Source organism: Pagrus pagrus, assembly GCF_965226575.1.
Source record: "Pagrus pagrus genome assembly, chromosome: 17".
Classification (NCBI taxonomy): Eukaryota; Metazoa; Chordata; class Actinopteri; order Spariformes; family Sparidae; genus Pagrus; species Pagrus pagrus.
This window is the reverse complement of record NC_140201.1, coordinates 12,725,349-12,739,361: the sequence shown is the minus strand read 5'-3', so window position 1 is coordinate 12,739,361 and position 14,013 is coordinate 12,725,349. Positions and strand designations below refer to the sequence as shown.

The 14,013-nt window shown below is 38.5% G+C and overlaps 1 protein-coding gene across 12 annotated transcripts; it reads right to left on the bottom strand.

Annotated features, from left to right (window-relative positions):
* Nucleotides 1-181: 181 nt before the first annotated feature.
* Nucleotides 182-13,960, bottom strand: LOC311272571 (putative 2-ketogluconate reductase). 12 transcript variants are annotated; one of them, XM_084379087.1, is made up of 8 exons: nucleotides 5,645-5,817; nucleotides 5,379-5,429; nucleotides 5,149-5,266; nucleotides 2,460-2,838; nucleotides 2,055-2,226; nucleotides 1,698-1,876; nucleotides 1,497-1,593; nucleotides 182-672 (listed from the first exon to the last, which is right to left on the bottom strand). In XM_084379087.1, exons 3-8 carry the CDS (start codon nucleotides 5,263-5,265, stop codon nucleotides 516-518), a joined length of 1,101 nt encoding a protein of 366 aa, XP_084235213.1. In that variant the 5' UTR covers nucleotide 5,266; nucleotides 5,379-5,429; nucleotides 5,645-5,817; the 3' UTR covers nucleotides 182-515. The 12 variants fall into 12 exon arrangements, with proteins under 12 accessions (XP_084235213.1, XP_084235218.1, XP_084235219.1 ...); XM_084379092.1 differs by having other exon boundaries at nucleotides 5,149-5,259; XM_084379093.1 differs by having other exon boundaries at nucleotides 5,149-5,241.
* Between the last annotated feature and the right edge of the window lie 53 nt (nucleotides 13,961-14,013).

The following is a 14,013-nucleotide window of genomic DNA, read 5'->3' as shown; positions in this document are numbered from 1 at the left end:
GATATTTTGAAATCTTCTCAAAAGCACTACTACAAAAGGCCCGACATCAATATGGCAGCAATATTGCAAGGATTGTGGATCACATCACTTGACTGTAATGTGGCCTTTAAGACCGGGAAAAGACAACATCTGTACTACAGTATGAAGGCTCAAAAAAGGAATGAAGGTGAAGTACAAGGTGTTAAATTCGATGTAGTTTTATTATCTAAAACGTGGTTCACAAACTTTGAATTTTAGTGTAACAGTCATTCAATCAAAACAAAGTTGTAAGGCTACAGTTAAACATTGAAATCATCCATGGATTTATACTGAACATTTGTCTCCAGACTAGTTATATGAAACATTTGCTGATACATTATCATAATGTAGCATAAATAATCATGTTTTTAGCACCGATTATGTCAGAATATTATACAGAACAACCAAAACTACTAATTAAAAAATAAAAGTTGAAAGATCATCTTGGAGCAGACAAACACTTCTTACTCCTAACAGATGGGGCACCATCAGTGAGGTCATTTTGGTTTGACTTCATTGGGAATAGATTGACCTTTCAATGCAGCCAGAGCATTTTCTACCATCATCCGTGCCATCTTTCTTATTGTGGTGTAAGTGTTAGTGCCAACGTGAGGGGTGATCAGCACATTAGGAAGGCCGAGAAGAGGATGGTCTCTGCACAAAGAGAAGAGGAAATGTTAGGAGCCAGCAACAACAAGTTGCTTGAGCATCCAGAAGACAGTGAGCAGCATTAGCATAATATAAATTCAAGTTCCTGTTGAATGGTCCAGTATCCAATATCCTTTTAGCTCTGATTTGGTCTCCACCAACTCTTGAGGGACATATCTGTCTCTTTATCTACTAAACATTGTGCTGTGTTCAGCAGCTGGTTGCTCACTGTGTCCATATGCTGTTTGGTGCTTGACCGGTAGCATGCAGTGGGTTTTTTCCCTGGGAACAGCTGCAGCTAACGTACAGAGCTGCTGGCCAGAAAACCAAAACAATGGGCTAAAAGACACTAAATACACTAATTACACATTCAAACTATTGTTAATAAAAACAATACCTACAAGTGCAGCTTTAAAGAAAAATAGACATAAAAATAAGTTACACGTGTCGCAGAAATACATAAATCAATTGTATCTCATTGTCAATGTAATGATACCTACTTTGATCTTTGTTATCATAATTATACTTTACTTTTTTTTTTACTGCATGTAAGAAGCTGAGAATCCTGAAAACCTTGTGTGTCAGTACATAATGTGTTCCTCTGTTATCCATTGATGTGAAAAGGTTAATGTTTGTGGAGTTAAAGCAAACCTATGTCACTTTTGCTTGGCAGTGGCAATCGCTACAAAGTGGTGTAGAGTCAATCGCTACAAAGTGTGCTTGACTCAGTAATGTCAAGCACACAGCAAATTTGATCTAAAGTAAGACTGTATAAGCAAGTTATATAATCACACTTCGATAAAAAATTATTCAAAAGAGTGTGGTGAGACCTTGGTAAAGGTTCGGGGTAAGTCACGTCTAATGCCGCCGCGCGAATGGTTCCAGTCTGCAGAGCTTTCACTAAAGCGTCCTGGTCCACAACCAGACCTGAGACATGAAGAGAAATCAGATTAAAGATCAGTGTGTCAGAATAACTCAACAGTAATTCTTTAACCAAGATCAGATCAGTCCAGGAGACACATTATCCTCACCTCTGCTGATGTTGACCAGTGTTGCCATGGGTTTCATGAGGGACAGCTCTCTGTGGCTGATCAGGCCTCTGGATTCAGGGGTAAGATTGACGGCCAGCACCACAAAGTCCGACTCTTTCAGCAGGTCATCCATGTTCTTACAGTAGGTCGCCCCAACTGCCTGCTCATCTTCAACACTCCTGGACAGCACGGAGAAAAGATGAGGCTGAACGTTAACAGTGTCTCATTGATTCATTGCTTTAAAATGTGGTTATTGTCGTGATATATATGGGTGTGAGTGGGTATTCCAACTTAGCTGGGTCCTTTACCTAAAATATGCCTAAATTAACCAAATGATCTACAATATCAAAGTCTGACCTTCTGCTCCTGTTGTGGTACAGGATCTTCATGTCAAACCCTTTGCCTCTTTGAGCAATTTTGTGGCCAATGTGTCCCATTCCAATAATCCCCATAGTCGACCCTGAGACCTCCACTCCTATCAGCGCTTGTGGTATATAGGTGGTCTTGGGGTCCACAGCTATTTGGTGACCTGTGGAAAAACAGGACAAACATCCTTCATCCAGCAATGTTTTTAATAAAGCCTGCTACAGCAGTTTGTAGCACACTAATTGATATGAAGGTTGAAATGTTTTTCCATCATTATATATACTAATTTGTCTTCTTTAACCTTTGACCTTGTGAGCCTTGGGATACGTGGCATCATACAGATTGTAAAGCTCTTTGACGCAAATTTTGGGGCTATATAAATAAAACTTGACTCACTTTCAACGATCTTCCGTGCTGATGCCAGAAGCAGACCCAGTGCCATATCCGCAGTGGCATCGCTCACCACACCGGGCGTGTTGGTCACCTTCACTCCGACGCTGTTGATGTACGGCACATCCAGGTGATCGACGCCCACTCCTCCGTTGACGACCACCTTCAGGGAGGGAAGTGAGCTGAGCAGCGAAGGCTCTGCTGCCGGAAAGGTGTTCCACTGAAACATGGCCTGGATTTTAGGCCCGTACAGCAGGGGGTTTTGAAGCAGGTCTTTGTGGGGGATGATCTGGAAGTGTTGCTTCAGAATGTCAGTGACATCTTCAGTGAAACCTTCGTTGCTTACGTCTGAGATCAGAGCCCATGGCTTGTTGTCGTCCATTATCTTGGAGATGAAACACAGGTTAAACCACCGGTGGACAAACACTCAAACATCTTCTTGTCATTCATCTTTCTGTTCTGTTTTACTGTTGGGTTACTGGATTAAAACTGGATGTTTTTTCTTTTAATGAAACAATAATACAGTTTTCTATAAGGCAACACATGCGTTATTACCTAATACTGAGGCCAGCTTGCAGAGCAGCCGTCTAGTTTTACTTTCTTTATTATTTCAATATGTTTTGTACTTAGATGGTGCATTTTACCAAATAAAATTTTGATTAAAAACACATATGTAATGCACAGAGAGGGGGACAGATGTGGTCAACACAACTCATTTCTGCCCTGGAAGTGGGTTAATCCAGCACTGGACAGGCACGTGCTGATCTTTGTCAAAGCTGTCTTATGTTGCTAGACATTTAAACGTGTGTCTGCATTCCTGTACGGTGTATGTAGGCCTACGTGTGTGAGGGAGGAGGAGGTGTTATCAATGACGATAATAACATACGAATAAATATAAAATCAGGAGAAACTTAAAAACTTGCAAAAACTGGGAATGGACCGGAACAGCACCCACCAGTCTTCCTTGTTCTGGTTCCCCTCTACTCTTGAACACTCAGGTCCGCCTCTAACTAGCCTATAACTAGATATTACGGTAATGCAGTGCAAGAACAGAATTCAAAATAAAAGCACAGACTTATGAACGCAAGTTGCAGTTTCACAGTCAGTCTGTTCATTCCTTGATGAATTCATTGATGAATTCATTGATCGATTTGTTCATCAATTCATTGAGAATGTGAGGAATTCAAATTGCAAATTGCGTTCATATGTCGGTGCTTTTATTTTGAATTCTGTTCTTGCACTGCACTACCGTAATATCTACTATATACAGGCACCACAAAATAACTAGAGGCTAGTTTGACCGGGGTTTCCGGAGTGGAGGCAGGCTGAACCGCAGTTCTTGAACCAGGAAGAACTTGAGGACTGACTAGGATTTCAAAATAAAAGTTGTTGTTTTTTCAAACAACACTACCACTACTTTTTCTCCTATTTCCACCCCCAACCATAACAACAACAATAACAACAACAACAACAATAATAATAATGGCAAATTCTTTTTTTTTTTTGGAGACACATATCAACTAGAAAGAAAAAAACACACAAATATTTCATTATTTCACAACCAAAAAGTAAGTTAATGTGGTGTCAGGAAATGTAAATCATTGCAAACTGGAGTGTATTTTAGTAGCTTCTCAGAGAAGAGTTTCAGCCTGACAAAAAAACCTAATTCGCACTCACGGTGAAGGTGGGTTACCAAACCCACACACACACTCACGGTCTAACCATATGGTAACTGGGAATAGTAGGATTACTATAGTAAGATAAGATAAGATATTATTAATTCCTCAGCAAGGAAATTCGTGTGTTACAACAGCTTAAGAGTTATAGATCAAATTGTAAACCAGAACAGCAAGACACAAATATAATATTATAAAAATAAAGTGAAAAGTAATAATAATAATAATAATAATATATACACACACACTATACACTATTTGACTTTTACTTACAGATATGACTCTAAGTCCAGTTTCGTAGGCAACTGTTTCAGTTTCTTGAAGTTGTTCACCTCTCATCCAAGAGGCTTCTTCAGTTCTAACTAACTGGAGAGGAGTTGCAGGCTTTTAAACTCTGTGTGGGAGTTGTTAAGGACACATGTGAGCTCTAGGCTTGCCATTTCTCTGCATTTGTTTGCTCACACTGAACCAAGCAGCTCCTGCATAAAGTCACACAAGTGTGTCAAGTCATACAGCACGCCGGCGCTGTGGATCCAAGAGAGGCTTGACGGTACACATCATGACGTTGAGATCAGTGTGTTTTTTTCAACGTTTTTCCCCCGATGTCCACTTGTTAATCTGAACATGTACCCGCTGACCATTTATAATCATATGGATGCAGTTATAATGTGTTGTGATTGAGATTCTGACCCACTATACATCCTGGAAAGTGTCCCTCCCTGTGAGTGAGAGTCAGACAGCGTCCGCTGTTTACTGATGGTGATTATGTAATTTAGATCAGAAAATAAAAACAGAAAACTTCCAGGATGCATGGTGGGTCAGAATCTCAATCACAACACTTTATAACAGCATCCATATGATTATATAAATAATGATAAATAAATAATGCAGAGGGCTACTGATTCAGCCAACCTGTGTCTTCTGCCAGTGTCACTTGATTGAAGTCCACTTTAGCAAATTGGAGACTTAATTGAACCTCCACCCATGACACCGTTTTTTGCTGGATACTTGCACCATACCTTTGTGTGTTGCAGTTGACGTACAGATCTGTGCACGTCTGTCACTTTAAGAAGCCGGCGGGCTTGTGCCGGACGCCACAGTCTCCTCATACACTGTACAAAGCATACACACTGCATTCTGGATGATAAGTCAATGGCATTGTTAGTTTAGAGTTTTATAATGGAGCACACAAAATATAGAATGTATAAACCTATACATAAATATATATAAGCCCAGCAGTAATGATTACCTGTGCTGCCGGATGACAACTAATTCAAGGCAGTCGATATTTCCTGCTGACCTGACGTGCAAAAAAATCCAACAGATTCAAAATAAGACAGAAGAAAGCAAAGTGTAAAAATCTGCATGCAGGAAAAGTCCACAGGTCAAACATTTTAATAAATGATTAACAAGAAAACATGCAGGTCCCAAAGAAGTTGATGTAGGCAATGAAGAAGTAAAATATTCTACATGGCATCCACATTTATTTTCACTTAATGTTAGTTAAGTTCTCACCTTCAGCTGGAACCTGCTGTTTCCTGACTTATGAGGAGTAGAAACTGGGTTTAAGGGGAAGACATTCAGCTGGTCTTGAATAATGTTTAACCTCCCACTTGTTTTAAATTAAGCTTTAGAGGCCATAAACCAGAGGGTCGTCTACGTCCACTGGCATGAAGAGCAGAGGAGTGGAGGAATTCATTTAGCACAGTGACCCAGCAGGCACAAGCTTCAGGGGTTGGTGATTACACAAGACTGAGCACAGCGAGCAATGGTCAAAGACCTCCCACCATTCATAAAGGGACAGTACACGAAAAAGACCCATTTCCGGGTTCACAGAGATCTAGCTTGTTGATCATTTTTGGTTTATGTACTTTTTTCAGTCTTTCTCCTCTTAGCTTAGACACTTGTTGATGTCATTAATTAAGTGGAAGATTCTGATTTGTTTTGAAGAAACTAATTATCCTCACAGGGGAAGTTAAGCTACTGTAGCAGCAAATAATAATTGGAATTAGAGGAACGTGTAATTGGAAGAGCAAGTGCCTGCAAACAGGCAGTTAATCAACAAAAGAAACAAACATGTGCAAAAAAGTGTGCATTGTATCATCAACCCGATTAGGAAAAGTTGTAAAATAATGTCAGAATATAATTCTATTACATAAGTTAATGCAATTGTACTTCTACAAAAACACAACGTGTTTTCCAAGTGTTTCATATTCTATACACATAAAAGAAATGCATTTCAAATTGGTTATTTTGTCCCTCCTAATACACATCGACTGCATGAGTGAAATGTTATCACTCATAAAATACATAAATAAAAGGCTATCAAAAATAAAATATATAGAAAAAACACTTTTATAAATAAATTGCTATCATAAATAAAGTCAGATTAAAAAGGTAGGTATTGAGTTTGCTTTGAAAAGTATCAACAATTCTCTGCTGTGAACGTGTGACCACTAGGCAGCAGTAGTGTATTAAGGTGTTTGTCCTGTGGCAGCACGGTGCCCTCACATGTGTTTGGATGAGCTTATCAGTACTCAAACTTTTAAAAGCTGCTCCTGAAGCTTTGCACTCACAGCCCACATTACCTGCCTGCACTTATGATGCTTCTTGTGTGGGATGAATGACCTCAGTTACCTTGAGTTTATTTTTTATTCGCACCTGCATATCAAAAGAAACAGCTGACAGCAGCAACACCGTGCAAGACGGTGGTTCCCAGCCTGTCTTGGCTTGTGATCTACACTTTGTGAACCGTTAAAATGAAAGAGTATCTGCAGGTTATGGCCTTAGTGTGTACATGGGGGAGAGTTTTGCTTCACATGTTTCATCAGATGGATTTTTACAAATCTAAAGGGGTAAAAGTATGCTGTGTTTCACAAGAGCAAAATAAAAACACAACATAGAAATTACAGAAACTGTTCCTTATCTCTTTCAACAATCTCATAGCAAAGATTGAAGTAGCCTCATAACAGATGGATATGTGTTAGCTGTTAGCTTGTTTTAACTTCTCATGTATCATTCTCTGCAAAAATATATTTACATTGAGAGGTTAAAGGCACATTTCTTTAAGAAAATGTATTATATTTTTGAATGTAGTCTATCTTTTATTTGAGGTACATTGAATTGGTTGTTTATGCCAGTTTATCTGAAGACTTAAACTTTTTTTAAAAACTTGTTTAGTTTACATAAGCAGTTGTATTTTTTCACACCTAAAATCTGTCAATACCACTTTTCTACTACTGTATTTCTCAATGATTGGACTCACTGGTGCTCAGTGACAGCGTGTTGTAAATAGTGCCAAAAAGTACTTTACTTTGGTAAAAGTGTAATATGAATAGTACTTCAAAAAGTCTTAAAGTGTCTGATATTAAATGTATTTAAGCATCAAAAGTACAAGTAAAAGTACACTGTACATGTATATGTATGCTGTACGCTGATTTTTTTTTTTTTTTATCAGATTGCAATCTGCAAAGTAACTACTGTAGTACCTAAGGATATCAAATATATGTAGTGGAGTTGAAAATTACAATATTTGCGTCCAAAATGCAGTGGAGTGGGAAAATAAAGTAGTTGAAAAAATACCTTAAAATTGTACTTACCACAGTACTTTAGTAAATGTACTTAGTTTACATTGCATCACTGCTTGAGGGTCATTAGTGGTTCAGCTGAGATGTTATTGTCTATGTCCATGTTTGTGTTCCTGCAACAAGCCAGAGCATCAGGGAAGGCCATGTGTGCAACGCGGCTGCAGATCAGCAGCTTACCTGCTGTTCACTGTTGCATAATCTCACCACCTTAACTTTAAGTATCTGCTCCTCCTCTCCTCCTCCCCCTCTCCTCCTCCGCATTTGTGTTTCCCGAACCTCTTCACCTCCTCCTCTACCCCTCTGTCACCTGGGCACTCCCTCAGCTCTGCACTGCTCCTCATCCACCTCCTCCCCTCTCTGCGTCTCTCCTCCATTTATTTGCGGCTGCAACCTTTCACCCTCCCTCTATCTGACTTGCCAGGAGTCGTTTGGGCTTTTATTAAGCTCTCCAGCCACTGCTCAGCTCAATCTACCGCCACATCAGTAGGAACAGCAGGAGGCCTTTTTAGCAAAGTGCTGACTCACGTGGTAGACAGGAATTACATCCCTGCTTCATCACACAGCATTTTGAATATTAATGACAATGCTCTTCTCTGATCAGTAAACAAAAATGGAAGCATGAGGAGGTCAAACGAGAGGTTTTTGTGTATTTCAGTGAAAATGCATCACACGTTTCATCAATAAATCTGATCAAAGTACAGTTTTCGACACCACCCCTCCTGACATCTTTGCATCTTATCTCATGCAGCCGAATTGATTGTGTTGCATGTCATGGTCTCATGTTAACACACAGGTGAGGGCTTGTGGCCGACCTGTGGTGTCATGCACAGCTGTCACGGTACAGCACACAGGAGACACTAAGTGAAAAAGTCCTTAAGTAAACCCTGTCTCTCCATAATAGATTGCTGACGTGAGTACTCATCCTGACTCAGCTTATCAGCCCCACAGAGCCCTTTGAAGTCAAGGTGTAGTGTGCTCTCCCTCTTCTGAGCAGATAAAAATAAACCTGTAAAACAATGTAGATGACTTTGCTGTAGGTTTGCTGTGAGTAGATTCTATATATAAACTGTAATTATCTTCTGCTGTCACATCCAGTGACCAAAAATAATAAAAGTAATGTGCAAAGAATCAGAAATGATGCAATTAAGTGACAGAAACAGAGTCCTGTCTGGTGCCGTGTTTGGGATGCTTGCATTTTTCATTTGTCTTTTCTAAAAAAAGGTTTACTGTTGTTGCTTCAAACTTGTCCATTTTAATCAATAGCCAGCATTAAACATATACTTACAGATTATTTTCAAGTTTTGGAAGAAGTTTCACTTACGTAAAAGTAACATTACAGCTGTTTAGAAATAGTCCATGATGAGTAAGAGTCTTGCATTCGAAAAGTCCAGTAATATCAACAAAAATATATTAAAATACCAAAAATAAAAGTTTTTTAATTTAATTAATATTGCAGCTGCATTAATGTCTGAGCAGCATTTTAATACTGAAGTGGGGAAGCTGAAGCTAATTTTTACTGCTTTGTTCATTGTTGGGTAGTTAAATCTTGTGTTCTATTTCCTAATTATACATTTTGTGTGTAAAATGTTTATCTGAAATGTAACTAATAACTACAGTGATCAGGTTAATGTAGCCCTAGAGTAAAAAGTACAATACGCTTCTCTGAAATGTGGTGGAGTAGAAATGAAAGTATTCAAGTACAAGTGTAGGTACCTCAGAGTAACACAGCAAATGAAAGATTTTGCCAATTATCATTTTTAGAAACACCAAGTTTCCCTTTACTTTTCCATCAGGACATTATTTTACAGCTGAAATATCAGACACTGACTTTTCACTGTCCATCAGGTGCAATATTTCAAATATCATGTACAATATTACCCTTTATTACTTCTTAATATATTTATATTGTAAATACTACCTTATATATTTAGTTATTTTTATTGTAGTTTACTATTTTTTCCTATATTATTTATTTGTATCGTTGTTCTATGAGGCACTGATGTCAACATTGACTCCTTTTACATTTTTTTAATATTAGTCTGCAGTGTTTTTCTATTTTATTCTGATGTTACTGTATTTTTGAGCTTTCTCTGCCACAATCATTTCCTTCAGGATAATCAAATTCTTAATCTTATCTTATCTTTGACTTTAGTACCTGTTATCAGAATTATGCAAAAAAAAACAAAACCCTCTTTTCCTACATTTTGTATCTGTCAGTAATTATTGGCAGTCTTTCAAGCACTGAACAGGCTTCATTCTGGGTCCTTGTCTATAGTGTAAGTGCAGAGTACATCTAGTTATTTAAAATGATTTTAATCCTTGTCGTACTTGTGTTATTGCATTGAAGAAAACACACTGCAAAAACTCCAAATCTTAGTCAGTATTTAAGTCTAATTACTTGTCAAAAATATCTCATTACACTTGATATATGATATATATATTTCATTAGTCGATTTGTTTTCTTCACTTATCACATGTAAGAAACACATTGAATTCATTGGGTGGCATTTTTTCCAGTGTAGTGAATTTGCATGTTTGAATATTTAAATTTAGATGCATTTAACTCATAATCCTTTCCTGTTTGAGTGTTTGCTGAAGAAGTCAAATGTAAATGTTTTTGATGTGCCTCCATTTCCTTCAATATGTATTTCCCACTGTTCCCACCCAACCATTAGACTCAGCCTGATGAACCTGTTGGTGGACATCTGCATATCTCCAGTGACTCAGGCCCCTCTCCCCCCACACCACGGGTGTTGCCCCTGGGCTTGCCCTGAACACGATCAGAAGATATCCCCTCCCCTGCAGGTGCTGTTGTCTTGCAGAGACCACACGCACACACGCACGCACAGACAGAGACACACTTCACACCCTCTCTAATGTTTCTGCAGAAGCTCAACACGCGACTCACAGCATGTCCTGGTTGAGAATAAATTCACCTGCTTGGTAATCCAGTCAGCATGAGCCTTAGTCTGCTGCTCATGACGCACAGGTCGACTCAGTAGGGACAGCCTTGTTCTCTGACTCTCAACCTCTACTTGTAAATGTCATTGCATTTCACATTTAATTATTAAATTGTTTCTATTAAACTTTCTGCTATAATTGCAAAGTTTGGGGGCTTTTATTTAACTGTATGCTATTTTATATTCTAATTATTTTTTCTCAAAAACAATAGTTCTTAATGGCTTTTTACTTGCGAATTGTTGGACTTTGTCAAAATATCTCCTCGTCTTGTTGTTTTTTTTGTCTACTGAAACAGGGGACACCTTCAGCATACATAAAACATCTATAATCTGGATTATGATATCACATATTCAGTAATTTGAAAGAATCTGGAGAAACTTGCAACAGAAACAGTAACAAAGTCATAATCCAGTCTGAATTTTTTGTGGAGAACTTCTAATTGAGTGACTTCCAGAGGCCTTTTATCGATGAGATCACCATCCTCAGCCTGGGGATGGCTGCCAGAGAGCTTAGCTCACCTCAGAATGTTGGCCACATTCCCCAGCGGGTTCACAGCGACACAAGGTTAGCTCCCTCTGGTTAGGTAACAGATAATCAGTGAGAAGAGGCTGTTGCTCCTCTACTGTGCAGCTCAGTGACTTCTTTAAAACAAGCACCAGCTACTTAGCCCGGTCTCTAAAGCCGCTGTTACCTAATGACGAGCCCGTGTAGAGCCATGGGGCCGGCTGATTTAGAAGGTGGCTCTTCAGGTCAAAGCTTCTTGGTGTTTGAGCTGCGGCAGACCAGGCCTCACTGGTGTTATGTATATGTGTGTGTATGTGAGTGCAGAGTTGGGGATTGCTTTTCAATGGACACCCAGGCAGATCAATGTTATGCAAACCTATTAGTCAGAGCTTGCAGTGCAGCTCCACAGTACTCAGGGACTTTCCCTCAGGGTCAAACTCACTGATGAGCTCTCACTTCTGTTAAGAGTGAATCACAGTGTTGTCTGCTGGTTAATCACAAAGACTCACAGCAGTACAATGTCAAACAATGTGAGCATGACGCTCAATGACTCAGTGCAGGCGTCAGACATGAGTGATCTTTGTTCTATCATTAAAAACTGGTTTATTGATGTTTCATCAGCTTTTGGCTTTAAGAGATTGTTACAGTATGATTATGATCACAGATAGGAGTGGGACAAAACATTGATATGGCAATATATCGTATCGCTTCCTCCTTGGAAATGATTATTGATACACTGGTGTCAAATATTGATAGCTCTAAACATATTCTACTGACAATTTGACTCACCAGAGTCACTAAAAAAGATTTTAATGAGTCATAGTTGTATCCTTCCTGTAAACTTTTTAACTTTCTGGCAATTCGGCCATGTACCAGTTTATGGCTATGTAACATCAGAATGATGACACACGTGAACATGGTTAAGTTGCAGTCTGCGTGCGTAATAAATAGGCACGAAGCTAAAATCTGTCCACTTTTTTTATATGTTGTTTCATCTCAGTTCAAGTCAAATTCTGTAAAACTGACACCACAGTGCATATGCAGTGAATGAATACATAAGACTTTGCCCTTTTAGGGGTATTTTGTAATATTCAGTTAGACAGATATCATGATGTATTGTTAGATGATTGTCTTGCGATGTATTGATTAGTGCAGAATTACATATCATAAATCGTATCATGATTTACTTTGTGATTCCCACCCCTTATCACAGATTGCATGAAACTCTCTTGCATTATTGTTTTGAATACTTAATACTTTTGTTCCCTCACAATGTTGGACATTTTTTTTGAGGTAGTCAATGTAACTTTGGGATTAATACCACAACCAGGACACATCCCCCTCATTTCCTCTTATCTCTTTACTGTCTATAATCAAGCCATAAAAGTTTGATGAGGGTTATTTTTTTAGTATTGTTGGCGCATGAAATGCTGACCTTAGTTTGATGAATGCATGCATGCATCCCAGTTCAATAAACCTCCAGGTATGGCAACGTCAGGGTTTATTTAAGTTAATTTACCACTAAAATTTCAAGGGACATTGGTCCTGAAAGCTGAAATACGACTCCTATATACTCTTTTATTGCAACTCCAACGGTGCAAAAAGTGCAACATGGAATTTTATCTCACAGAGGCTAAGATGATGCCTGCATTCATGTATCATTAACGTTTTTAAATTCATCTTTTACGTTTAGTGTTTGAATGCAGCGGATCTTTACATCCGTCTGTGTGGCCAGGATTTTGCTGACTCAACAGAAGGCAGGGGCTCCCAATGTACTTTATAAGGCCATTAAGAAAATGCTCCCTGGAACACAGGCTGTATAAGCCCCGTGGCTTTGACTTCCACTAATCATCTTAGGCAAAGCATGGCTTCCAATGTGCCTGCATGCATGGGAACACCTGTACTGGGCCACACAGCAAATGCATGGTGGCTATCATCACTGTAATCTGTCTCATCATCATCATCGTGCAATACTCAGAAATAAGTAAGCTTATTAAGTATCAACTGGAGGTAATGACAGGTAACGCAAAGGTTGTCTAAGGACATTTTTAAAAAAAAAACCTAAATAACTATTAAAAACTATACAACTGTCAATCATTATCATGTGAATCCCTGCAAAGGACTAGGTTGCAAATATATTTCATTAGGGAAAAACAACAAGGCACATAGGACACATAATGCATGCAAAAGTAAAGGTAGACAATGTATTTGCATGAAATTACATTTGCATTAAACTGCATTGTTATTGCAAGAATTGTGTAGGCTAAGGACACATGCATTGTATGGCTGCACAAACAGCTAATACTGTCTGTTCTTAACTTTTTAAATAATAGAAATACTGCTTCATGTTTTTTTTTCCTTTAAGCAATAAATATTACAACTTTTACTACCAAAATGAGGCTTACAAGTAAACTCCAACCTATGACGAAGACAGTGAGAGGCTGCTTACTGTACAGCAAGTACAAAAGCAGGAGAAAGCTAATGCAGTTAGAGTTAAGATTATTTCTTGTAAAAAAATTAGAGAAATTAGTTGTACACCATAAATCAAAATCAAATTAAAGCTATACAGAATAAATATGCACATATATAAAAATATCAAAGCCATTATGCGTTGTAATGTAGCTAGTGTGTGCCAAAACAAACCGACACCACTGTTTAATGACACTTTCTTCATATTCCAGAGATATTTTAAAACTATTTAAAAAGCCCAGCATATTTACAACACTCCCACTCAGAACTACTACTACTTACACTCACGTTATAACCATGTTTTCGTGGATTTATTAACAATAAAAACAACTAACTTCTGTGTGGATCTTTTTCTTTTTTACA